Source organism: Pezoporus occidentalis, unplaced genomic scaffold (genome assembly GCF_034315485.1).
Source record: "Pezoporus occidentalis ecotype Australia unplaced genomic scaffold, CSIRO_AGI_Poc_V1 ctg4, whole genome shotgun sequence".
Classification (NCBI taxonomy): Eukaryota; Metazoa; Chordata; class Aves; order Psittaciformes; family Psittacidae; genus Pezoporus; species Pezoporus occidentalis.
Window position 1 is genome coordinate 13935809 of NW_026915724.1, and position 27963 is coordinate 13963771.

The following is a 27963-nucleotide window of genomic DNA, read 5'->3' on the forward strand; positions in this document are numbered from 1 at the left end:
ACACTAAACCATATCACCCAAGGCTCTGTCCAACCTGGCCTTGAACACCACGAGGGATGGAGCATTCACAACTTCCTTGGGCAACCCATTCCAGTGCCTCACCATCCTCACAGTAAAGAACTTTCTCCTTATACCCAATATAAACCTCCCCTGTTTAAGTTTTAACCTGTTACCCCTTGTCCTATCACTACAGTCCCTAGTGAAGAGTCCCTCCCCAGTATACCTATAGCCCCCCTTCAGATACTGGAAGGCTGCTATGAGGTCTCCACGCAGCCTTCTCTTCTCCAGGCTGAACAGCCCCAATTTCCTCAGCCTGTCTTCATACGGGAGGTGCTCCAGTCCCCTGATCACCCTTGTGGCCCTTCTCTGGACTTGTTCCAACAGTTCCATGTCCTTTTTATGTTGAGGACACCAGAACTGCACACAATACTGCAGGTGAGGTCTCACGAGAGCAGAGTAGAGGGGCAGGATCACCTCCGTCGACCTGCTGGTCATGCTGCTTTTGATGCAGCCCAGGATACAGTTGGCTCTCTGAGCTGCAAGCGCACACTGAAGCCGGCCCATGTTCATTTTCTCATCAATCAACACCCACAAGTCCTTCTCCGCAGGGCTGCTCTGAATCTCTTCTCTGCCCAACCTGTAGCTGTGCCTGGGATTGCTCCGACCCAGGTGTAGGACCTTGCACTTGGCATGGTTAAACTTCATGAGGTTGGCATCAGCCCACCTCACAAGTGTGTCAAGGTCCCTCTGGATGGCATTCCTGCCCTCCAGGGTATCAACCAAAACACACAGCTTGGTGTCATCAACAAACTTGCTGAGGGCGCACTCAATCCCACTGTCCATGTCAGCAACAAAGATGTTAAACAAGACCGGTCCCAACACCGATCCCTGAAGGACACCACTCATTACTGTTCTCCAGCCGGACACTGAGCCATTGACCACAACTCTCTGCGTGCGGCCATCCAGCCAGTTCTTTATCCACCGAGGGGTCCATCCATCAAATTGATGTCTCTCCAATTTAGAGACAAGGATGTCGTGTGGGACAGTGTCGAAAGCTTTGCACAAGTCCAGGTAGATGACATCAACTGCTCTACCCCTGTCCATCAGTTCTGTAGCCCCATCACAGAAGGCCACCAGATTGGTCAGGCAGGATTTCCCCTTAGTGAAGCCATGCTGGCCGTCACCAAGCACCTTGTTGTTTTTCATGTGCCTTAGCATGCCTTCCAGGAGAATCTGCTCCAAGATTTTGCCAGGCACAGAGGTGAGACTGACTGCTCTGTAATTCCCTGGGTCATCCATTTTCCCCTTCTTGAAAATGGGGGTTATATTTCCCTTTTTCCAGTCATTGGAAACTTCACCTGACTGCCATGATTTTTCAAATATGAAGGACATATTGCTGTTCTTATAATGCTATTTTTTTTCTACAAAATTAAGCTTTATGCATTGTACAGTCCCTTTACATGTTTTTCCTCCAATTCACATTGCTTTTAAATGAATAAAACTCAGAGTTTTGATACTTCAACCAGTCATCTAGTATAATTAAACAAGATGCAACAGAAAAATAATATATGAACAACAGGATATCAGGACTTTTTAAGACAGAAGTTCTTGTCATAAATTTTGGTGTCACTCATGAAGTAGCTAAATGCTTTTTTAATACATGCTGAGGAGAAAGTAATAGATGGATGGGCAGTCTTAAAGAAGTTTTTTCTATCCAAGCAGAGATCTTTTCTACAGACTTTGCCTACTTTTGTCAGAACATTCTCTACAATGGCAAACATCTTGCTTTATCACTGACTGTCTATGTTCAGGCAATATACCTACCTCTTATTTTCCTTCAGGGGTTTGCTGTGCAACTGCTTGCATTTTTCTTTGAGGATAGAAAGCACTACAGCCATATCATACTTCTAAGACCAAGACCTACAGTAAGAAATAATTGACCATTCCTGGAGATTAATTAATAAAGGATAGAACAACCTATAGATGGTGGACATTTTCAGATTTACAAGAAGTATAGCAGTCTTGGATTATTTCTTTATTCTACAGTTACCAGGACACATAGCAGCCAAAGTATTGCATGTCCTTCCTTGACATGGTTAGGGAACTGTGAAGTCAAGGATGTCTTTTCCATTTTGATCTGCTGATAGAGTCCACCAGTGTCCTAACTAAAAGCTCTGTGTTTGAGGAAAAGTTAAAACATTAAATACAAAGCAGAAGGAGAGCAATCTTTAACCGGTTGTTTTTTCCTTTCTCACAATTTTCTGTCTTGAACATATTTCACAACTTTTATGGGTGCTAGGCTATCTAATGAGCCCTGAGTAAGAGACACCTGCAAAATCTGAGCTTTTGCCAGTCAATTACATTTCTTTCCCCATATACCCACATGCTCCCACGCTGCTAGCAGAAGCTATGAAAAGACATCAGAACTTGATGTGGAGCTTGCCACAGATCCAATGACCACCTGCATCTCCTGCTGAGTTCACTTTGCTACTACCAGCCACATGGGGAGCACCACAGAGCAGACTGCATGTTCCTTTGGACAGGCATTGTCTCTTTACCTCTGCCTAGCAGCAATGTTGCTGGTGGTCACTACTTCAGCACAGATAATAATAATAATACTGTGGTGCTTATCCCCCTGCAGAAGGCACATCCATCAGGCTTTGTCCAATGCAGAGGGAAAAAACGCTTGCTTTAGTCTTCTTTGTAAAGCTATGTCTGCAGAAGATTGCTGGGAAGGGAAGATTGCTACTGAGAAGAGACAGTAATAGGGGCAGAGAGATTGTAAAAAATCAGTAAAGTACACGATGGCAAAAATGCTCTTTTTAAAAGCCAAAGGAACTTAATTTCAGAGTACAATACCAGCTAACTACAGAGAGACATAAAAACAGTTAAAAATAGCTCAATACAGCCAGTGATTTTCTAGCATTTTGAGTAGGTATTTGAATATTTGAATAGTGTCATTGATCTTCTCTATTTCAGCACAGATGCTTTGATAATTTTGCTATCAGTGTACTCCTCAGCAAACAATGGTGATTCATGGATGTTTGTTGACATTTGGGTGGAACCTGACTGATCATAAGTTTCAGTGTCAATTTCAAGTGGTATGAATTCATTAAATTATCTTGAAAAGTGCTGGCTTGTGGAGCATTACATACCCCACTTAGCAGTACTTAGAGACCAAATGTTAAAGAGTAGGAGGATATTCAAATGGTCTATTATTCTCAGACAGTGGACTGTTGCTTGCCCTGCTTCAAGCTTCCTGCATTATCTTGCACAAATTAGTTTTCACTTTTTCTGCAGTTAAATTCCCCAAATGGGGATAACACTGCAACAGTAACTCCTTGGCTGATGAGGCAAAAGCACCAATGAAGATAAGGGTTGTCAAATAAACGTGCAAGATAAAAGATCCCAAATCAAAACCAAAATGTTTCAAGTTGAACACCTAAGTATTTCAAGGAATGAAACTCCAATGTTTACAAGCCTACTGGGTGTCATACGGGATATAATGCAAGAATGTAAAAAATTGCAGAAAATATCAAATACAACTATTCTATCTTCTTGCAGAGGAGCAAATGCTTTGATTAAGAGTTGTCCCGAAAATGAAGCAAACCTTCAGTTTCCTTGCACCGCTTAACTGCAGGTAAATTAAAAAGCAAGGTTAAAAAGCAAACCACAGAAGCTTGGGTGTATAACATTGCATCCCTTCCTCCCCACTGCCACTTCAGACATGTACTTGAACCATTATCTTATAGTTTGTGTGAGAAAACCATCTTTCATATATTAAGTAATTACTCATAGAGGATTTCACCTCTCCCCTTTCACAGGAGTCTGAATCATGTTTGACATGTTTTTACACAAACTTATTTCATGGTAAATATGAATCAGATTACAGTGTGAAACAAACTGATTTGCAGCTGCTAAAGTAACTGTAGCTGGCCGCTGGGTATTGTGCCCCTATAGAAGCATACCCCAGGGGTACTTAGTTCTCTCCTAGACAATGAAGCATGAGCCTAAGCTGGGAGAATTTCTGTTTTCATTCCAGAGGCCTCTATCAACCCCAAACTACTGCATGTACTGCCAGAGAACAACTTAGAAGACCTAAGTAATATGAAGGGGTAACGAAGTGTGGTTGTACTTGGCACCTGCTGGACCCCATCACCTCAGCAGATGGAATCTGCGAGGTCGTTGATATGTCACAGTTTCAGAAAACGAGAAGTCAAAACCCCAGCAATGACCCCATCGCTCACTATCAGACTGCAGCAGTCCTCAGGTGCCCCCCTGTGACTCCTGTGCGCACTTGCAACGCTTCAGGTTAAAGACGACCTCTGTAAAGAACGCGTTTGGGGAAGGAAAGTTCTTGCGAGTGAACGGGGTTTGCATGCACTTGCTACATTTCACCTTCACTCGTGAACTGGGGGCCACTCAGCTGTCCCCAGAGTGGAGTGTTGGGGGAATACGGCTTATTTCCCACAGATGATACAAGCAAATCTGTAAGTTTGAGGTTTTACAGTAAGTTAGAAATATTCTTTCCGCAGATTGGAATGACCTCAGTCAGTCTCTTAACCCTTAACACATATAAATGATTTATTTCATTTTATGAAACATCTGCATAGAAATCTGATATCTAAAAGTGTCTCAGAGTACTACTACTTAGTGAATTAGTATCCTTAAATGCTATCCTTATTTAGAGACAACCCAAAAATACTCAGTGCCCTCTTGTGGTTTGAATTATGAAAGAAGAAAAATCCATAAAAGAAACTACTGAAGTTTGAACAGTCTCACAACGGAGCTGATACATCTCATAAACCTTCTATGACACTAGCACCACAGCAGTTACACTGGAGAAAAAAGCCACCATCTTCCTACTGTCTTCTGCCCATACCTGCAAAACCAGAGAACCTCATGCAAGGCTTTCCAAAAAACAAGTGCCTATTACCATAAAGAACTGGTTTGCATGAGATGTTTCTGATTTTAAACATCATCCTAATCTCCCTAATCCAAAACCAGACCCTTCCCTGAAAGAAAACAACCAAGCAAATACTTTAAAAAGCATTGAAAGTCAAAATCTGACTGGTAAGAGTGTTTCAAACTGCAAACACATTCTGAGAAATATAAACTCCTCCAGCCATATAAGTAAGCGTGGCAGGTGAACTCTAGAAATTATTAATGCTAAATTTCTTAGTTTCTGCATTTACCAAAGGCCTACATCAGTCCCAAAATATAGAGGGCACAGCCAGAGGTGCGTATAAACAATACGGAACGTGTTACAGTTAGAATAAGGCTGGGAACAGCTGGAAAATGAAGAGGTGAAAAGTGGCCCTTCCCAGAGCAGACCTACAGTTTGAGGAGAGTAAGCACAGTACAGACCTACTTTACTCATGGGGGGGGGGTTGGGAAACAGTCTATGCTTTACCCTATCAAGAGTCTGGTAATTTACCGGGAAGTGACAATTGTAACATTATTGAAAAGCCTTCTTAGAGGCCCTGAATTTTGTCTCCTATGTGTTTTCAAAAATACCCACAACTGGACACAAAAGAAACCTGATACCTAGAGCAAATTTACATGGACACTGTACAGAGAACAAACCATGTACTGTTTGTGGCCCTTCGATGCTGGTTTCTGTAATTCTAAAAAAACCCTGAAGATGCTTTTGTCAGATACTCTTGTAGCTCTGCTTGCCAGCAATAACCTGGCTGCCAGGTTCTGCAGTCATTACACAAATGGCACAGTGTTTACAAGACATAGTTAAGTGAACATCTTAAGAGCATTCATGAATTAGTGTGTCTGTTTTAGCACAAAACAAGGAGTATAAAAAAATACATTAGCTCATACACACCATCCCCACTCTTTTACAGCAGCAACCTCACAGGCATCCATGCATTCAAATCTCACTGGACTCAAGACACATCTAAAAAGAGGGACCCAGGAATGCTTCCCAAATACAGCCTTCTAGCCCTGACTACCTGTGAGAAGATGGCCTGGGTGTACAAAGTCCCCCCCTCTCCCTGGGTATGAAACCATGGCTTAGGACTAGAGCAGGACAAAGGGGAGTTCTCTAGAGCTCACATAGCCTAACATACTGCCAATGAGAATTACAGACACTTAGTGCCTTATCTCCAAGAGAAGGCATTGCTATAGTAAAAGAAAATCAAATGGAATTTCTAACAAAGGGCTTAATGACCAGATTTAGGAGACAGTGATTTATTTAATGCTCAGAAAACCAGGTTCTAAGGGGAAAGAACAATAAACTAATAAAATGTAAATTTGCTTTTTTTATATTTCTATCATTCAAAATAAGAGAATCAATTCCATATCCATATTGTCATCTGTATGACCTTAGGATGTAAAAGCACAAGAAATAACCAGATTTTTTCAGCCCAAAAATATGGTCCAATGCAAATTGGACAATTCTTTCCTCAGAAAACCATTTCCTCCGTAGATCCAACTTTAAATAACAAGGCTTGCTATTGGCCCCAAGTGTTACATACTTCTTTCTCTCCCTTTTTAGATGTTCTCTATTCACATTACATGTGACAGCAACACACGAACATGGAAGGGAGAAAACAAGCACAAAGTAAGTTTGCGTCAACCAATCATCTTTTCTGCTTCATGGAAAGATCTTAAGATGTGACACAAGGTAACCTGTCAGCTCAGTAATGGATCATGAGCCACAACTCATTGATTTCAGCAGCATACATGCCACTCCAGTCATCAAAGTGTGAAGGCATAAAACTGACCACGTACTTAGGTTTAGAAAGCATCTGAAAAGGAAGTAGCAGCATCAAGAGGACTGATCAGCTTTATTATGCAACAAAAAAAAAAAAAAACAAAAAAAGAAAAAAAAAAGGAAAATAAAATACTTTAATAAGAGAAAAAATAGAAGGTACAATTCAAACATAATATTCCATATTGAAACCATACACAATGCAACATGAACATAAAAACATTGTTAAACAGCAACCTTCCAGTAAAGATCGCAAGTTTTGAGTACAAGCATCACCCATCACAGATACGCAGCTTTTTGTGCATGTCTGAGTTTCAGTGAGAAAGATTATGACCAGCAGCAGCATTATTTAAATAGATATTTTCATTAAACACTTACCTAGCGAACGTATTGGATGCAATCTCTTCATATTGAAAGTATAAAATCTTAAGCAAGGCAGTGCCTGCCAATACAGATTTTAACATAACGCAAATAAAGAGGATAAATATTTTGCAAGTTCTTTTTTTATATTGCATTAATACACATTTGTTGCTTTAAAATGTGTATTCAAGTCTTTCAACATTTAAACGTGACTAAAATGTTCAGCAGCTACGCATCAAGTGACAACTAATTATTGCTATAAGAAAAATTTGTTTCCCAGAGTTTTAGAAGAGATGTAATTCCATTTGCAATTCTCAAGATATGTTCAAGTAATAGAAATAACTAGTTCCAGTGTCCATGAGGCATTCTGAATCTGTATTGGCTGTAGGCATTTATTGCCAGATCATATATTTTATTGAATCTAAAAAATTTAACTAAACTTACATATAACTATTAAATTCCTTAGGAAATATATGCAGTAATAAAATCACCACGGTATGCATTTTTACTTTAAAAAGCGAAAACTTTAGCATCAGGCTACCTTGAAACTCCTTTCTGTCTAAGGGCACTATTTCATAGTTGGCTTTATAGAACAAAAAGAGAAAGTCAAAATCTAAACAACTTTTTCAGCTGGATCAGTGAACCACTCCAAATCAGTACGTGGTCACACAAGCACTAGAGCTGACAGACGAGTGAGAATGTGCAGACAAGAGCATGGGGTTAAACCATGACAAGGGCAAACAGGCAAGCTGGAGTACAAGATTAAAGCATGGGCTGCTGTGAAAATACTGTATTAAGCCAGTAACAGAATGTAAGACAAGTTAAGTTGTTATTAAAAGAATATAACCTTCAGATGTTTCTGAAATAGCCAGCTTCCTCTGTGTTTTAGCTAGCTATGGCTCCAGTAATGTTTTACACTCTTAAGAAATGCAAGAGAAATGTCAAGTTACAGTGTATAATGGTTTAGTTCCAACACTCAACATACTAGAACTAAGAATCAGTTCTGAAACCCGTTACATTGCCAAATGAGGCATTTCAACCTTTGGAATATGAAATCTCCCAGTATTTAAAGAGTAACCAAAATCTATTTGGAGAGCAAATGGGAGCCAGGGCACAAGAAGCAGATTTTACTTCAGCTGCACAACTTATAGTATTATACATAAATCACCAACTAAAACAGGAAAATCACTGGGGATGTTTTCCATCATATATACAATACCCACTAAGAAAAATACTTTGACAATGGGCAATGGTGACATAGGATGAAATGTTGGTCCTGAATGGTAAACATTCAGAACAGTGTCTTTAAACCTCAAAAATACAAGCTGTGCACCTTTCTTTCTCCTTGTCCCCATTAGTATTAAATAAAAAAACCTCTAAAGTTCTTTTACAAATACATTTTCCATTTAAATTAAAAATTGCATTATTGCTCTGTTTTCTCTGAATGTAATGATGGTTTTGCTGGGAATGTGAAAATCTAGAATAGGAACTCTTAGAAATGCTGGTAACTACTTTAGAGCAAGTTTTCTTCTCAACTCTTTTTTTCAAGCCTTTGGTTTGTAGGAGACACCCAAATTTTAAACAGCCTATCAAAACAAACAAGTTAATTTCAGTGTTGGTAGGTCTGATGACAATTAGTTCGAGTTACACAGCCTGCCATGAAAGACCGAACTGACCAAAACTTGAATTTCAAATGCAACAACGGAAGTTCTTGAAAAGCTCCAGCAAAATGAAAAACTAGCTGGTCACAGTCATATATGAAAATGCATACCTTTTGCATGTCACCTTAAATTGCTTAGAAAGTATATCATCTTCCTTAGTAGTTGGAAGCATAGGGAAAACTCCTCACCCACCAATTTAGTAAGCAAGCATTCTATTTCAGTTATGCTCCAGAAAGAGTTAAAAATAGATGTGATTACTCCTAGGCAATAGCATTATTCTTTCTCAATGAAAGGTGGAAACAAAAAAAAAAAAAAACAAACAAAACCAAAACCAACGCTGCTCTGCATTGTTGATCCATAGAAAACAAACAAAAAAATTGTTTCTTATTATTTTCATTCACATAGTGATGGTAAAAAAACAAATCACAATATCCAAAAAAACTTTGTCATTGGGCAAGAACAGAAAAAAAAATTATCATCTCATAGATATCTTAGCAGATGAGTCCTGAACTTAAACTCAACAGTGCAACAGAGCATCTTGGCGTATCTTTCTAAAGATACTTTCAAAGTTGGTTTTGGTGAATTAAAATATCTTACATTAATAAAAGGAACTGTGTAATTAACAGAGTAGTAAACATTAGAGAAAAAGACAACCATGTGAAGTTCTAAAAAGGTCCCCAAAACTCCACAAGGGCACAACTCAGTACAGGTATCAAATCTGAGTTCCAGCTAAATCATTTATGAAAAGTCCTTATGAACATTGGGAAAAAGTTAAGCCTGAAAAGTGGTTACTGAATACCGTTTTTATTAATATACACTTCAGGTCACCAATAGAAATAATGTGATTTTTCTCTCAGATAATCAGTGAGATGAAAGGGAGCTATACTTTAAAAGTTCACATGACAGGATTCTTGAACTGCATTTTGGTATTGGGCTTCTTCATCAAGCTGAAGATTCTAAACAAAATGAAAACATCATCAAAATGGACAAATACTCAAGAAGTACCATAGTCCTTAATCATTCATTTCCCACATTTTTACATAGGAATTGGCACTTAGATGAAGGCTCTTCATCTTTACATGTACTAGATGATTGTTTATGTTGCACAGTATCTTTTATTTAACCAAGAGATACATGAGACAAGAGAAGAATCAGATGAGTGGGACAAGGCTCATTAAGCAGAAGGGTCCATCTTCTCTCCCTGGCTGAATTACATTACAGAACAGCCAGCTCAGAAAAGCTGACTGACTCTGTCACACTATTCTTGTAACAGGGCTTCCAACCAGCCATAACATCCTCCATTAATAAAAACAAAATGTGATCCCTAGACAACAGTAATCATTGATCATTGAGAATATACTGCTTACAATGAGAAAGCAAACATGCATCATAAAAGATGGGTGGTTAACCCTGCTACTTTTGAAAAGCTGTCTTCCAAGTTGTTAATAAGCCAGAGTAATACATATTTTAATGCCGTTCTGGCAGCTGCCCCACATCAGAATTGCCGCCACCAGTTTTACATCCTCAAACATGGAAGATGCTCTCATGTTGAAGAGCCCAATCCGCTGCACCAATCTCCTAGCTCTTCATGCCTTTGTCACAGATCACTTTATACAAAGAGCAATATGCATCATTTTGCCCACCTCTAGCCAGTGAGGCTGCCTGCTCCTCAAGTACTATGCTTGTCCCATACAAAGCTCAAGGAGTGTACCCCAAAGCCTGCCAAATTGTAGAAAATACAACACAAATTCTCCAGCTCTCTGATCCTACACACAGTACTCAACTGGTTCGCTTGACTTATGATCCATTCACTGACTACACCTGTGTATGTAGTTCTGCACCTAGTTCAAGCTCATTTAATCAGTGAGCCTGAAAGAAGGCAACCTGAACAATAATGACATCTCTCTTTTTCACGCTGCAGCCCCTGTCACAACATATTGGAAGAGAGGCTGTAGCAGCAGTATCAGCTAGTCAAGCTGCACTTTGAGTCCTGAGCATTATGATTTAACCATTTCTGCCATAAAAAGTCAAAAATGTCAATAAAACAGAGTAGTATCTGTTTTATTTTCCCCAGAAGCAACCGTAATTAACTGTTCTGGAGGAACAAATAATTCAGATTGAGAACATTAAGGTATCCTTAACTTCAGTCATCAGTTTGGAGCAGACTTCAGCTACTGACAGACATCTATTCTCAGTGGCAGTTCATGTTGATAACAGAATGTTTAAGAGCAGACAGGGCTACTTCCGAGTTCTGTACAAAGCAGGAACATAGCATGTCCAGAGCACAAACAAGTTTGGTACAAATTTTTTATTGGCATTTTGTTTATAGAAAAAAGTTACCATTTATTCCCCTACACATCAAAGAAGACAAAACTTACCACAAATTCTCCGTAGTCAAACCGGTGTCTTAGATTTAGATGGCTAACGAGATTTCTAGTCACCTGGTTACTATCTGCCCAAGGAAGAGATACACAAATAGGACAGATCTGAATTTGGAGGGGAATGGGAAAGAGAAAGAATGAAAAAAAATAAAAAAAATTATTGGTAATACAGAACACATTGAAGACATGTTCTACAGGAATAACTAGGAATACAGGAAAATAACTAGGAATACAGGAAAAGTCTATTACTCATCCACTACCAAAATACTGTGGAGATTTTCACATAAAATCACAGTTTTAAGTATTCTTTTCCTCAGTTGCATAACATCCAAAAATTACATTTCAACTTGTCAAATCTCATATTTCTCTTAGGAGTGTAACATTAGCATGTCTGTCTGGCACTCTAGTTAATTTCTGCTGGTTAAAATTTAGAACACAAAGTGATTACTGTATCCTACTCATTGTTTGAGAGAATTTTCACACAATTGAGATGATCAAGTCAAAAGAAAAAATAACACACCCTATACAGATTAAAAGAACAGAAAACCAAACAGATTTTTCCTCTTCAGTTCCCTTGATTGATTATTTTAGATTACTTTTCACATAAGCGCAGGTTTCACATAAAACAAGTTATGTTATGAATGGGAATCTACAGAAACAGATCTGAACTACTAAATGAAGAAGAGTGTCAGGCTCAAAAACTGAGTTTGTTTCACATCTAGATAAATGAGACAGCTAAGTCAGAAATGCCTTAAACCAACAAGAATCTGGACAAGAAACATTTTCACATGAAAGTCACCCATCAAGTTAAATGCACTGCATTAAGTATATTGCCTTTCTCAGACCACAGTGATCTTTACAGATATAGAGTAGTTGCTACACATTTAAAATTATGCACATAATTACAATGAAAGTAGCTTAAGAATCATACATAAACAACAATACTTACTACAGGAACTATCTGATAAAGATGTCTATTATTACAGTGATCCAGCAAGCGCTGTCTGGTAAAATTGGCTTCCTGACACAAGGGGCATTTGAAGGTTGGGTGTCCACTGTAAACAGAAATACACAGTATTAAACAGAACAGAAAGTTTTAGAAGCAGTGTTACAGAAAGTGTAAATTCTCTGTTACCTTGTCATTTTCCCTTATTTTGAAAAAAACTTAAAAAAAAAGCCCACCCTCATTGACATAGCAGCAGATCTAATGGAGTTCCAGTGCTACTTCCAAATTGTAATTTTAAAGCACATTTATCATTTGTACATCTAAATGCACTCTTCTGAAACTTGGATTTCAGAAAACTCTTTTGCAACGATTTCAGCTGCATCCTGATCTTACTTACTGGTAACATCTTTTAGTGCAAATCATCCAGGAAAGTACTAAAAAAACACCAAATTCTAATGTATAGATGCAAAAGGAGGGGAAACTACACAAATTTTTAAATACAACTAGTAGCATGTGCTTGTGGGATTTTTTACATTAGTAGAAGCTTGCAATAGGACTATCTGTATCTATTTTAATATTAACTATAAAAAAATAAGCAGCCTACCTTGTTTCTCCTTGAAGCATTTGATTATTAGCCATCTCGCCATTACCAGATACCACAGCACTCCTGCTACTTTAAATGAAGAAAAAAAAAAATAAAATTCATATTATTTTACTCTACCATCGAGAGTTTTTGAAGTTTAAGAGTAACATGGGGGAAGTGGAAGAAATCCATTGAGTCACATGAATTTCAAGGCAAAACATACAATGGCACACAATTAACTCTCCCAACTTTTCCTTTGGATCAATGTAAACCTCAGTATGCAGTTACCAGGGTGACCCTTGCTGGAATACTACACAGCTTTATAGCAAAACAGTATATGGTACAACAAACATTTAGCCAACAAGAATGGTAATGGAGATTACAGCCAGGTAGCTCAAAAAGCATTATGAATGATGTGAATGCAAGACAGGAAGCACTTTCTAAGTTTTTTGATTTAAGACTATGCAAACAAGCACTTAACTGCCATGGGATTACACAAATAATTTACAACTTTCAACTACGGCAAGATCAATCTTTTTACACTGAGCACAAATGAACTATTTCCTAAAGTAAGAGTGACAGACTGAAACATTTAGAAAGTAATTTTGACCATGTATGCACCTCTAGCTAAGCCAGAAGAAACTGCACAGACACATTGATCATTCCAAGAACATTAACATTTCCAGTCACAAATCTGGGCACAGTACATTTTCTTACACTTCTGTAATATTATAAGCACAGGTATGCTACAGTGGCATAGTCAATAAATAGTGATATAATATCCAGTCACTTCAGTGAAACACTGCTGAAGCTAGTTCTGGTAACAGCTTAAACTTCCACTTTCAATATATTAAAGGGTTGAAAACCAAACACAGAGAAGTTCAGACTGCTAAAAATAGAAAACAGATATCAAAAGAAAATAAATAAAGGACAGGCTATATAGAATAAAGCCCAATGAAACTACTATGTAAAAAAAAGGTTTTCAAAAATAAGAAAAGATCCCCAATCAAAACAAAAACATCAGTGGACGACAGGATGACCATGAGCCAACACTGTGCCCTTGTGGCTAAGAAGGCCAATGGCATCCTGGGATGTATTAGAAGGGCGGTGGTTAGTAGGTCGAGAGAGGTCCTCCTTCCCCTCTACTCTGCCCTGGTGAGACCCCATCTGGAATATTGTGTCCAGTTCTGGGCCCCTCAGTTCAAGAAGGACAGGGAGCTGCTGGAGAGAGTCCAGCGCAGGGCAACCAAGATGATTAAGGGAGTGGAGCATCTCCCTTATGAGGAAAGACTGAGGGAGCTGGGTCTTTATAGTTTAGAGAAGAGGAGACTTGACCTTATAAGTGTCTATAAATATATAAAAGTGTCACGAGGATGGAGCCAGGCTCTACTCAGTGGCAAACAATGATAGGACAAGGGGTAATGGGTACAAACTGGAACACAAGAGGTTCCACTTAAACTTGAGAAGGAACTTCTTCTCAGTGAACGGAACATGGAACAGGCTGCCCAGGGAGGTTGGGGAGTCTCCTTCCCTGGAGACATTCAAAGCCCGCCTGGACACATTCCTGTGTAACATCAGGTGTTCCTGCTCTGGCAGGGGGATTGGACTAGATGATCTTTTGAGGTCCCTTCCAATCTCCAGCATACTGTGATACTGTGATACTGTGATCAGTGAGAATGTATGAAAAAGAAAGTTCTTTAGCTTTACTGCCTGAAAACAAATTGTGTCATCTGTATTTTATGGTATGTACCATACTGGAATTCTTTGTATATTTCATAACAGATCAGTTCAAAATAAATTCAATAAGAAAGCAAAAGCTTGCATAGTAAAGTTTTGACACAGGATACCAACTAAAACAGACTTAGGAAAGAGGAGGAGGGATAAAAAGAGAAGGGGACTTCCCTGGGGCTAAATATTACAAAGTATGTTACAAAGTAAGCTGCTCAAATGCTGCCAAGGCAAGGAAAGCGAGCTACAAATAATACTTTTTAGGAGAGTCCCTGGAAGACATTCCAAACCACCATGCAGAAAGGCTTTCTTCTGTGTGCTGAGAGTAAAGAAAAAGACCTGGAAAAACTGTAATTTTTTGATGCACAAAAGCAGGGATAATAATTATTGCAAAAAAGACATACCCTGGAAAAAAAAAAATACTCTGGGGGGAGGGGATGGAGCAGGGAAAGAAGACACATTGCCATAGATAAAAACACCCCGATTACCTGTTCCCTGTAGAATCTTGGGAAATCTGTAAGTTTGGAATAATAGAAGAAACACCATATTCATCCTGATACTTCTTACACGTTTTATAATGCTGTCTCATCCACGAAAATCTAACCTGTAAATGAAATTCCAAATTATTGAAATTACTGGAGAACATTCCCACTTCCCAAACCCCCAAAAGCCAGGCATCTGAGAGCTCTCAGGGGTGAAAGATGCAAATAAACTCCATTTAAATGAAACAAAGTCACAGGAACTACAATTTCCACAATCCAGGATCAAAAATTGATGAGCTATGACAGAGAGGGGCCATGAGGATGGGATAAGCACCACTGCTCCTTCAGTCTTCTCTGGCCTGCTGTTACCTTGTGCAGAGCAGAAGCTTTTTGCATTAGGTGTGTTCTGAGAATACAAAATGTTTCTCTTTGAAAAGGGATAAAAAAAAAAAAAAATACAATATGTGAATGAGCACCAACTTAAGGCTGTATATCCACCTTAAATGCAAGGCAAGATAACAAGTTGCTCAGATTTGTCAGAAGACAGATGTGCTGGACATGCCCTAAATCAGAATTTCAGGTCCAACAGCACTGTCAGAAAGTGTTCACAGGTTTAGAGGCAGAATAAGATCACATCTCAGATCATATCCTGTGCCTAAATTCCACTAAGTTCTTCTAGGGATCCATTTGGTTCTTCCTTCCAGCTCAGCAACTTCCTATCATTTCTTTCTCCCAGCTTTTCATCCTAATGAATCATGTGGAACAAAGCAAGCAGCTCAGCTTTCCACTAGTACTAATCTTCACATTGGCAGAACTAAGACCCAAGTGAAATGAAACAAACATGAAGACTACCTGGATGTCATGCAATTTCATGTAAGCAAAATGTGTGCCTGAAATCCTGCATCTGTTTATACCAGAAGAGAGATTACTCTTGATTTCGGTGGGGGTCATGATTTCACCCAATGTTCTGAAAATAATGACCCATTTACAAAGAGAATGACAGGATGCAAACAGATTGATGGGGCAAAGGAAAATGGTGTATGATTTTATGTACACTAAGAGTAATCAACCTGTACATTTTTGGTTTAAATTCAGTTTTACAGTAGTTATAGGCACTTTTATTTCCACAGCAAAAGTTTCTGAGGTTTTCCATATATCTGCAATTATCTTGTCAGACTTTTCTTTTGACAGTTTTATGGCTATATCAAGTTTTCACATTGCTTTGCAGAAAAACTGGCACTCCACTTAAAAAGTCCTTATAGACAATACAAGATCCTGTTTCTGTTTACACCTGTTAGGCATACCTAGCAGGCACTGCATGCCTAGTACAGGCACAATCCATAAAAAGCTAAGTTCAAACTGTTATATAGGGTCTTTAGCTCCAAGACAAGAACAACACACAATAAAAGTGTGTCTGGTCAAAAATAATAAAGAATTATCCAACTTTTTGTAAAGTTTTACTCTACCTGCTTCTCACAGCATCTACAGCCCCCAGAAGCTTTCTTCATACTGTTTTCAACATCTAGAGCCCTTTTGGGATATGTTCTTTCTTTTTTAGTCACGCTCCCCCGGCAGAGAGGACAATGTGTTCCACTTTCTCTGATAGCTGTCAAGAAGCACTTCCTGCAAAACCTGAATTAAAAAGTTACCACAAACACAGGTTAGCAAAGTGAAGAGTGAGATACTTTGTCCTTGAAGAAAGCTGGCTGATTATTAGGTGGAAGAAAGATGTCAGAATAATGGTCTACTGTATACAAATCTTTATAAATAAAAGCAAAATGAAATAATGGTGCTTACAAAAAAGCATACGGAAATAAGGGGAACTTGGCAATGCACTTTATGTAAAGATCTTACTATTTACTGACTAGTATTCCTGAGCTGTATACTGGATTGATCATTAATGAGATATTAAATGGTGCAGCAGGCACATGATATTGGAAAGCCTTATCAAAGTAAGCCCTGTTTATCATCCTTAAGTGGAGCCAAACATGCTGCATTTAGCATGAAAGATCTCAGCTCACCAGCCTTCTGTGGTTCTCTCACTTTGTTTCCTGGCGCACCAGCTGCCAAAGCTATTTTGCTTTGCTACAAAGCAGTACTTTGTAATTAAATGTTGCTCTGAAAAAAGCAGACTAGATGAACTGAAAAGAAAGAACAACTACGCTATGGTCCTTGCTGGAAAACGAGCAGGAAACTATAAAGTTAAAACCGCGAGTTAGGTTAGGTTAGATGCGTGAGATGTTTCCATCGACCACCCAGCCGAGGGCTTGCTTCTGGAGGTGGCTTTTCTAACCAGCCGGCCCTCATCGCTACAAAAGAAAGAGGCATGGGAAAGCTGGGGCAGCCCTTGGCACGCAAGCCTCAAATCCGCCTCCCTCCTGGAGTAGCCGTTCCGGGCCCCTGGGCGGCTGGCTTCGGGTGCAGGCCGGGGGCCGGTGTCCTGAGAGGGGATGGCTAAGGATTAAAAGGCAGAGAACGGGAGGAGGGGAGGAACAGGCTTGTGAAAGAGGCGAAGGGGGTACGGGGGGCCAGGGAGGAATACCCACACGTGCTGGCAGTTCGCGGTCCTCACGGGCGTTTTGAACACCTCCTGGCAGACGGGACAGTAAAAATCATCCTCACTGAAGCACGCCTCCGCCGTTGCGGCTCCCTCGGCCATGGCAACACGTCAGGGCCTTTCCGTGCGGATCGGCGACTAGGAGCAAGCCCCACCCTGGTGAGCTGAGCCCCGCTCCGTTACGCTTCGGCGGCGCCGGGCAGCCGCGGGCGGAGGACGCTGGGGGTCCGGGAGAAGATGGCGGGTGGGCACCTGGCACCAGGTGGGCGGCCGGGCTGCGGCGGCTGGGGGCCGCGGGCTCGGCCTGCGCGCTGCACGCCCCGCCCTTCCCTCCTCCTCCTCCTCCTCCTCCTCCTCCCCCCTCCCGGCCCGGGAAGCGCCCCCAGCCGCGCTCTACCTGGCAGTGCTCGGGGAGGGAACCCCAGCGGCAGGTACCGCCCACAGCGCCCCAGCCACGGCTCCGGCCGGGCTCCCGGCGGCACTCACCGCCGCTCTCCCGCGGGGAGGCAGAGACAGGGGCGGGACCGGGGCCTGCGTTTCCATGGCGATTGCCTCCCGGCCCGCCGGCGCTGCTACGACGCGGCGGGCCGGCCTCCGCTCCGCCCTGCCCGGGAGGCTTCCCCGCTCCGCCTACCGCTCCCTCCGCCCATCCTGGGCCCCCAGGCGCCTGAGGCCGAGGCGCCGGCACCGGGAGGCCCTCTGGGGTGGGAGGCGGGCTCACCCCTCAGCGTGTGCCCGGCAGGAGCGCGGGTTGGCGCCGGATATCTGGGAGTGGGGCTCCAACCCGCGATCCTAGCTCGACATGAGAGGAAATTACGATCACCTTCTACACAAATAAAGCAACAGTGCTCTGGTTTTTGTTTGTTTAGAGACCAGCTGATGCTAGTGGTGCTTTTATGAGGTAGTTTTAGTGGTTAATAGTAATATTCGGGCCAGGCTTTCTGCCTCCTGAATGGTGCTGATGAAATCTTAGTCTCTGCACTGTTCTTCCAGAATGAGGGATTATAATAATATCGTGGTGGTGATACAGCAATACCAGCAAATTTCTCCAGGTAGTGAAGACTTTGGACCTGTTAAGCATATCTAGATCTCATTTGAACTTAACTCATGGAGGATTAACAACAAACAAAATGTTGGGGAAGCTTTAAAAGGAAATGGATTTGTAGAGATTATGTCACTTATATTAATTTGTGGAGATTGTATCCATGATTAAGGTTCAGGTGAGGCCTGGGCTCTCACCCTGTATCAAAGACATGGGACAAAGGCTGAGAAGAACTGGGTCTTTCACCTTTGTTTCCCTTCTGTCCTTAGGACAGCAGCCATCTATACCACAGCTAGATGTTCAGAGGTGATCACTAGTGGGGAGATCCTGCTCTCTCTAGCGTAGTTAGACTTTTGGGGGAGAGAGAGTGCAAAACACTAAGACCTGTGGTTCGCATACACCTTCAATCTCCCACATTTCAAAACAATTTAGGCTTCAAATGTCCATCACAGCCGCTTTTTGTATCTGCCAGGGATAGACAGCAAAAGGCAATGTCCCTACCACTTTCTGGGCTGGTGGTTTGGAAGGGAGGGAGGGAACTGCAGGAAACAAAGCCAAAGCTCAGCTTCAGGTCTCTCCTCAGGTGAGGATGAGGGGCAAACCATCCTGTGATTCCATGAAGGACCCTGGCTCAGTTTTCTTACTTGGGGCCTGTTGCAATTACCATTACTAAAAAATGCTAGTATCCTCCTAACCAAAAGCAGAAACAGCTCAGCAAAGCCAATGACTGTCCTAAATACTTTCACTTTAGACCACATGGAGGCAAAATTTGAATGCCTCTAAGCACAGGAGATCTGAGACACTGAAGGGAAGCATATCCAAAGCAATGGGCCAAATGGAAGAATTAAATCACCTGGGCTGAGATATTTACTTCAGGTTTTGGAGAAAATCTGGTGGAAGTGGTAGAACATCTTGGGCAGGAGAAGGCGGGGCTGGGATTTGAGGTGTTGTGGTAAGACTTCCTCTTGTAACTGCGGTTGTCCTAGCTCAGGAGGTTACTGCTCCCCTGTGCTTATCACTGCTCTGTTAAAGGCTGCTAAGGTTAGCTTAGCTGTTCACAGGCTGGCAAAACCCTTACTATTTCAAGTGATTGACTGATTATCTTCTTCCTGGAAATGAAGCAGGGAGCCAGGCTGGTATATCTGGAGAGGCACAATGAGTAATAAACAGAAGTTGCCAGTAACCTCTTCAACAGTGCAAGTGCAAGGCAAAAGAAAGCACAGAACTACACTTTAAGTAGGAAATAGCCTGCAAAATGCTTCTGGTGTGTTCTTGTGTCTGTTAGGACTATATCACAGCTGTATAACCAGCTTTAAGCTTCAAGTGTGCCCTATGCATGTCGTGGCATTGCATTAAAAGAAAGAATTACAGAAACCTCAGTTCAGATGCTACACAACTACCTTGTGTTACTCACTGGTAGAGAGGCAGCATGGCCTTCACCAAATGTGTCCTTATGTCTCAATTTCTCAATCTGTTAAAGGGGAGCAGTTTTTAATCGCCAAATAAGGTTGCTGTGAAATTAATTACTGCAGGTAAAGAGGGTTATGCCCTTTGAAGGCAGGTGTTAAACAAAAGCAAAGATTTATTGCTAAAGCAACATGACAGGTCTATTTGAACTTTGTTCGGGAGACGGCAGTGTTTTATCGATTAGTAGCTTTTGACAGGGGGAGAAATTGCACAGATGACCTCAGAGAAGTAAGCTACAGAAAGGTGTGTGGGAAGACATTCATGCTTTTGCTAACGTTATTGTAAATCTTGATCCTTTAATAAAGCTGTGACCTTGGAGTTGACAACTAGTATGCCACCCAGCAATATACAGCCTGGCACAAGCCTTGTAAATCTTATGTAGTTTTTACCATTGACAGAGACAACATGTAAAGAGAAATCAGGCAGCTGAAGTTTATGAACACATTTATTTGAAGGAAAGCATTTTAAATCAGACTTTTTAGATTAAATTAAAGCAATGGCCCTGCCAACTTTTTATTCCTCGTGATAAAATGTGTTTGTGAAATGAAATCTCAAGAGTGAAAAACTGTAGAACTGCTCATAAAATTTTGCTTCTTGCAGAGGACAACTGCAAAGTGATCACCTTTGCACAGCTATTGTGTAACTTTCTATAACTTATTTTTGTACAACTATTATTTTGACTGCTTTCTTGACAATGCTGCAAGAAAAGCACATCTCCTTGCCAATATGAAAAGAGCTGGGATTTGTTCTGCAGGAGCCATCAAGGATGATGTGAGCAGAAGGGGAAAGGGAAAGAGCTGTGTTACTGCAGGGGGATCAGAAGGTGCCATGTGCAAGGGGAAGGACATCTTTTGCTCTTGCCAGGTGTATCTCTACTGACAAAGAACACTTGCGATCATAGACAAAACTAAGGACAACGCTACTGTGGGGTTAGCTTATTTCAGATATATAAAAGGTTCTCTGTACATTTTTTAGACATGCAGGCTACTTTTCGCTGGCAGACCAGATTACTGTTTTTTTTAGTTACTGAAATATTCTTACAAATTCCACCCTTTGGAGCATTCACTGCCCATCTTTCTGACAGGGGAGTTTTCATTCCCAAGGACAGTTCTCAAAAAGAAAGGAAAGCAACTTTCCCACACAGATGAAACATTGAATCTTTCCCTTCCCAAAAAGGAGCCACTTCCTGATTCCAAGAAAGTGGAAGTGAAGACCTAAAAGCCTACTGGGAGTTTCCTTTTTTACACGTTACCATGTGATTAAAGCTACTTTAATCACTGTACATGCTTCTATGTATGAATAAACAGATCATCTTTGGAAGTTATTATGTTATAGTGTACATGTAAAAACCGTATATACATTATTTAACTTACATAGTAAGAATACTATGTTATACAGGTTAGTTTAAAGACACTGTCACTCTCTTGAAATGTTTTCTATTTTTTATTATAAACCCAATATTCCCTTCTTGCTATTCTTTCAAGGCAGCTTTCACTTACCAACCCTTATCTTATACCCACCCCCAATTTTAATTTAAACTGAAATTTAATTTAAAATAATTTAAAAACAAAGCAGCACTTGAGAAAAAAAATAGATTCATGCCTTAATTAATTAATTCATGCATTCATCCATTAATTGCAAATGGTTAAATTTTAATAACCATATTTATCTACAGAACATGTTCTTCCACTCTTCTGCAATAGTCCTTACGTGCTGTTTGGATGATTCACATGCACACATTCTAAGAATGACCCACCTAGAACTCTTTCAACAAGACCTTAACCAACAGTTTCTATGCCCTGGAAGGAAAAAAGAAAGGATATTTTATTGATTATCAAGCTAGAAATTCATGTGTTAATAGACTTAATTTTGACTGCTTGAGTTACCAGTTAACAAAATACTAGTTCCAGTGGGTTTGCATCCGTGCTTAAAGTTTACTGCCTAACTTTCTATTCTTTAGTAGTAAACACTGCAATGTAAAGCAAGAGGAATCATTATGAAACTTGAAACAATTGAGAATGTCAAATGCAGAAACAGATTAATTCAGGGACTATGCAAAACCCAGCAATGCTAACACTCTTTATTAAAGAGTGCAATTTGGTGATGCATGTTACATTACTATGTATAGAAATAAATACTCAAATCTTAGCTATACTTTGTGAAGCTATATATGGTGAGCTATCATTAAAGTTCTATCATACAGAAGTCTGTTTCTGCCATGTGCATGAGTTACATGCTCAAATTTTTAAGATGGCTCTTTACCCCTGCCCTTCATTTGGACATTTTAGACATAATTTTCTTCAGTGCCTTTGCACCATTTGAAAAAATAATGGTTTATATCTGTCTTTGGGACTTTGTCTAGAGCAAACATATAGAAAAACACTAATATTCTTGAGAAACTCTTAACAGCACATTAATGCTTGTGCTGCATTTTGTATTTTACAGCCCGCTCAGACAGCAAACAGCTGCAGCACTTTCAGAAGTACAACTTTGTCATCCTAGGTTCTTGTAGAATAAAAAACGGATTGTTGAAACAACTTTTGTTTAAAGTACATATAATTGGCTGGATGGCCGCATGCAAAGAGTTGTGGTCAATGGCTCAGTGTCCAGTTGGAGACCAGTAACGAGTGGTGTCCCCCATAGGTCGGTGTTGGGACCGGTCTTGTTCAACATCTTTGTTGGTGACATGGACAGTGGGATTGAGTGCGCCCTCAGCAAGTTTGCCGATGACACCAAGCTGTGTGGTTCAGTTGATACCCTGGATGGAAGGAATGCCATCCAGAGGGACACATTTGTGAGGTGGGCTGATGCCAACCTCATGAAGTTTAACCATGGCAAGTGCAAGGTCCTACACCTGTGTCGGAGCAATCCCAGGCACAGCTACAGGTTGGGCAGAGAAGAGATTCAGAGCAGCCCTGCAGAGAAGGACTTGGGGGTGTTGGTTGATGAGAAACTTCACATGAACTGGCTGCAGTGTGTGCTTGCAGCCCAGAAAGCCAACTGTATCCTGGGCTGCATCAAAAGCAGCATGACCAGCATGTTGAAGGAGGTGATCCTGCCCCTCTACTCTGCTCATGTGAGACCTCACCTGGAGTATTGTGTGCAGTTCTGGTGTCCTCAACACAAAAAGGACATGGAACTGTTGGAGATTCAGAGCAGCCCTGCGGAGAAGGACTTGGGGATGCTGATCGATGAGAAAATGAACATGAGCCAGCTTCAGTGTGTGCTCGCAGCCTAGAAAGCCAACCGTATCACAGAATCACAGAATCCCAAGGGTTGGAAGAGACCTCAAAAGATCATCTAGTCCAACCCCCCTGCAAGAGCAGGGTAGCCTAGAGTACATCACACACGAACTTGTCCAGATGGGCCTTGAATATCTCCAATGTAGGAGACTCCACAACCCCCCTGGGCAACCTGTTCCAGTGATCTGTCACTCTCACAGTAAAGAAATTTTTCCTGATGTTCACCTGGAACCTCCTATGCTCCAGTTTACACCCACTGCCCCTTGTCCTATCACTGGACATCACTGAAAAAAAACTAGCTCCATCATCCTGACACTCACCCTTTGCATATTTGTAAACATTGATGAGGTCACCCCTCAGTCTCCTCTCCTCCAAGCTAAAGAGACCCAGCTCCCTCAGCCTCTCCTCATAAGGGAGATGTTCCACTCCCTCAATCATCTTTGTGGTTCTGCACTGGACTCTTTCAAGCAATTCGCTGTCCTTCCTGAACTGAGGGGCCCACAACTGGACACAATATTCCAGATGCGGTCTCACCAGGGCAGAGTAGAGGGGGAGGAGAACCTCTCTTGACCTACTAACCACGCCCTTTCTAATGCACCCCAGGATGCCACTGGCCTTCTTGGCCACAAGGGCACATTTCTGGCTCATGGTCATCCTCCTATCCACCAGGACCCCCAGCTCCCTTTCCCCTTCACTACTATCCAGCAGGTCAACCCCCAACCTGTACTGGTACATGGGGTTGTTCTTCCCCAGATGCAAGACTCTACACTTGCCCTTGTTGAATTTCATCAAGTTCCTCTCCGCCCAACTCTCCACTGTGTCCAGGTCTCGCTGAACGGCAACACAGCCTTCTGGTGTGTCAGCCACTCCTCCCAGTTTAGTATCATCAGTGAACTTGCTGAGGGTACACTCAGTTCCCTCATCCAGGTCGTTGATGAAAATATTAAACAGCACTGGTCCCAGCACCAACCCCTGAGGGACTCCACTAGTCACAGACCTCCAGCTAGATTCTGCCCCATTAACCACAACTCTCTGCCTTCTTCCTTTCAACCAGTTCTTGATCCACCTCACTACCTGATCATCAAGCCCACACTTCCCTAGCTTATCTATGAGGATGCTGTGGGAGACAGTATCAAATGCCTTACTGAAATCAAGAAAAACCACATCTACTGCTCTGCCTCTCCTGGGCCTCATCAAAAAGAGCGTGACCAGCAGGTCAAAGGAGGTGATCCTGTCCCTCTACTCTGTTCTCATGAGACCTCACCTGGAGTACTGTGTGCAGTTCTGATGTCCTCAACATAGAAAGGACAGGGAACTGTTGGAACAAGTCCAGAGAAGGGCCACAAGGATGATCAGGGGACTGGAGCACCTCCCGTATGAAGACAGGCTGAGGAAGTTGGGGCTGTTCAGCCTGGAGAAGAGAAGGGTGCGTGGAGACCTCATAGCAGCCTTCCAGTATCTGAAGGGGGGCTATAAGGATGCTGGGGAGGAACTCTTCATTAGGGACTGTAGTGATAGGACAAGGGGTAAGAGGTTAAAACTTAAACGGGAGGTTTAGACTGGATATAAGGAGAAAGTTCTTTACTGTGAGGATGGTGAGGCACTGGAATGGGTTGCCCAGGGAGGTTTTGAATGCTCCATCCCTAGCAGTGTTCAAGGCCAGGTTGGACAGAATCTTGGGTGGCATGGTTTAGTGTGAGGTGTCCCTGCCCATGGCAGGGGGGTTGGAACTTGATGATCTTAAGGTCCTTTCCAACCTTAACTATTCTATGATTCTATGATTCTATGAAATCAAGCCCAGTAGTTTGCAAATACTATTACTATGTAATTTTCAAAATGGAGTGTATGTGTGAGCCAAAGATGCCTTATAAAATTTCTGCTGAAATAGCTTGGATCTCTCCTAGGTGTTAAACAACAAATTGGACAGCACTATAAATAAGTGGAAGGAAGTATTAAGTTTTTATCTTGGAGGTCTTACAGGAGAAATACTATCAGTGTTTTTAAAAGAACCAGAAATGTGAAATAAGTGGATCAGTTATGGCCAAATGGCATTCTTTGAGCAAGATGAATAGTGCTAGGCACAGCACACTTTCAAATCACTTATCAATTATGCTAATCCCTGCTGTGTAATTCATGTCTGCAGACATCCCAAGGACTGTCAACCTGTATAGATCTGATGGTTCATATATTCTCTTCTACTGGTGACAACAGAAGGGTCATGCAACAGCATTTGTTTTATCTGATACAAAATTTATTTCTCATCCAAGCGATTCATGTATCCATTTGTTTATCCTTCAGAAAAGAAACTAAACAAATAATCCATTTGTTTATCATCCAAGTCACTGTTTGAATGATGAAGTGCTACAAGAAGCATACAGGATTTCTCTGGTCGAAATAACAATTCACCTGTGTCCCTACAACAGAATTGCCTAAAACCATTCATCGAAAGATAAGCTGAATTACTTCCTGTGAATTCTCTGTAATACAAAGTTGCAGTTGCTGCAACATTTATTTCTTCAAGCATTACGAGAACACTGTCTATGCCAACAACATTATTATAATGGGATACAGCATGTGAGAATAAATTATGTGTAGACTAAAAGAACCTTTATGACATACTATGGTAATGAACATTACGATACAATGTGCCAAAAAATCTGATGCCTTCCTTAGAGCTAGAAGCCTAATGTGTTTATTCTAAGTTTGAAACAAAAAGGTTGAAACAGCTGTGCCAAGTCACTTTTTCAGGTACTCCTGAAATCCTGAAGCAGTTATTTCAGTGGTATTTCAGAACTACATGGAAGAGTCAGTGTATCAGCAGCAAACAAGGAAGTGCACCTATCAGCTTGTTCCCTCTCTTTGCTTTGTATTAACCACATAGTGTCTACAGTTCATAAACCAAATAAAGAAGTTATGAAATCAGTGTTACTTAAAATATCACAGTTTCATTTCCCTGGTCATAATTTCTACATTATTTATAGGCAAATAATTCTGAATATTGTTTTTTACATTTTTAAAGAAATGTGCAACAGGCTGTATAATGCATATTACTCACTAGTCTCTCAGGATCAGCTTGTATATATAACTGAATTATGTAGATAGTAATTTTTTAAATTTTAAGGCTTAATTCTGCCCTACAGCTAGACAATACAGCTATTTATGCATTCACCCTGAATGAAAAATTAAGACCTTATAGACTGATAGTTGTCATACAAGTTATTGACAATTACTTCAGCTGACCAAAGTAAATAGAGAGCCTAATCTGAAAAATGCAAAATTTGGCAAAATGTTATACATTAAAGCATTAATATATACTGAGTGAATACTTCCTTTGATTTACTTGGAGCTCTGGTTCCAAGTTAGCGGTGAAAACTAACCTGCAATATAAAAGGGAAGAGAGCAGGTTTCCTCCATCCCACGCACTGCAGGAAATGGGGGCACTAGTTGGTATGTCTACAAGTCCTTCAGCCCCTCTAAAACACCTCTTCTGTGAGATGCTAGACTTGGTGATAATGATCAGGGAAGTAAATTTCATTTGTCAAGATGTGAGTCTACACTCTGTAGACCTCAGTCCTGCTAACAGTGTCACAGTAAGACCTCACAGCCTCCGTGTACCTTCAGAATGAAGCTGTTTAATGTTAAGTGATCTTAAAAAGAAAGAAAACCAAAAACATAACAACAAAAAATAGACCAAACCAAAGAAATTAAAAACCCCACTATGACAGACTGCTATATAAGGTCACATAAGCAGTTCTTAAATTATAACCTCAAAACCCAGGTGAGAATACACAGCAAATGCTCCACATAAATATGAGTTATGGCAATAGAAATAGCACATTCGGGATTTAAAAGCAGGCAAGCCACTAAACCTAATAATGCTTGCTGTCTTGGCTGAATGTAGCTTTGTTGTATCCATCATCACACTTCTACACCATTTTCAGTGCTCCTACCAGCACTCACAGTGATAGAAGTGCTAGTATTTTAAATATTACGTGCATACACACTTGTTCATGAGAGATGGGGAGAGGGAATTAATATAGGTAAGTTTCTCCTCCACTGTCAAAACCAATTAAACAATTAATATACTTTGTCTATTATCTCCTAGGAGTAATGCTTGCTAGAATTAATCAGTTTAGCATGTGAATTCACTAAAATATATACTTATGTACATTACCACTGCTTTCCCTTCCCATCTGTGGTAATTGAGACAGTGGTCGATTAGCTCATCCTCATCTACTTCACACTGGCAATAAGGACAGAAATATCTGGGAAGAAGAGGTCATATGTTGTTAGTGGATGAATATATAATTGATACATTTTTAGTACTACAAGCAATAATAGACGTATTTAAATTTCTCTGGACAGGTATCATTAGGATCTCCTTTTGACATAGATAAAATGTGGCATGGGTGTATGCCCGTGTGGCTGGTTGTGATGTATGCCATGCTGGTGAAAGGTCAGCTTTGCTAATGGACACTGTGAACACTGTATGGAACTGTGCTGGCATGTCAGAATACCGATCCAGAAAAGCGTCTTAACAAAACCATGACCTTTGAGAAGAACAGATGAAAATACTGGACACTACAACTATGAACATTTGATAAAAGCATTTAATCGTTATGATATGCTTGGAGATCCATGACCAAAATAGCAATTCTCAGGAGCTCTCATTGAAACCCTCTCATAGAGAATTCCTAGTTTTCAGTACAGGGTATGGGCTGTTGCATGGTGGAGACATTGTTTTCAGGTTAGTGCACTTTTCAAATGTGTGTGGATAAATGTTCAAGTTT

General features: G+C 40.9%; 1 protein-coding gene and 1 long non-coding RNA gene across 4 annotated transcripts; both read right to left on the reverse strand.

Moving 5' to 3' along the window:
- Nucleotides 1–1463: 1463 nt before the first annotated feature.
- On the reverse strand, nucleotides 1464–17961 carry RNF138 (ring finger protein 138). 3 transcript variants are annotated; one of them, XM_062633508.1, is made up of 8 exons: nucleotides 17820–17961; nucleotides 17412–17560; nucleotides 16332–16497; nucleotides 14872–14987; nucleotides 12677–12745; nucleotides 12076–12181; nucleotides 11124–11231; nucleotides 6848–9701 (listed from the first exon to the last, which is right to left on the reverse strand). In XM_062633508.1, exons 2-8 carry the CDS (start codon nucleotides 17522–17524, stop codon nucleotides 9633–9635), a joined length of 747 nt encoding a protein of 248 aa, XP_062489492.1. In that variant the 5' UTR covers nucleotides 17525–17560; nucleotides 17820–17961; the 3' UTR covers nucleotides 6848–9632. The 3 variants fall into 3 exon arrangements, with proteins under 3 accessions (XP_062489495.1, XP_062489492.1, XP_062489494.1); XM_062633511.1 differs by lacking the exons at nucleotides 6848–9701; nucleotides 17820–17961 and adding an exon at nucleotides 1464–2174 and having other exon boundaries at nucleotides 17412–17762; XM_062633510.1 differs by lacking the exon at nucleotides 17820–17961 and having other exon boundaries at nucleotides 12677–12742; nucleotides 17412–17762.
- A 3615-nt stretch (nucleotides 17962–21576) lies between these two features.
- On the reverse strand, nucleotides 21577–27430 carry LOC134171152 (uncharacterized). Its single transcript, XR_009967515.1, has 2 exons — nucleotides 27343–27430; nucleotides 21577–21730 (listed from the first exon to the last, which is right to left on the reverse strand). It is a non-coding gene; the product is annotated as an uncharacterized LOC134171152 (long non-coding RNA).
- Between the last annotated feature and the right edge of the window lie 533 nt (nucleotides 27431–27963).

Excerpts from the sequence above, each read along its gene's own strand:
- RNF138 (XM_062633508.1), bottom strand. The coding sequence starts at position 17,524 with ATGGCCGAGGGAGCCGCAACGGCGGAGGCGTGCTTCAGTGAGGATGAT. Across the intron at positions 16,498-17,411 it reads ACCGCGAACTGCCAGCACGT|GTTTTGCAGGAAGTGCTTCT; the intron begins GTGGGTATTCCT and ends TTTTTAATTCAG. Across the intron at positions 12,182-12,676 it reads ATGCTTCAAGGAGAAACAAG|TGGACACCCAACCTTCAAAT; the intron begins GTAGGCTGCTTA and ends TTCTGTTTACAG.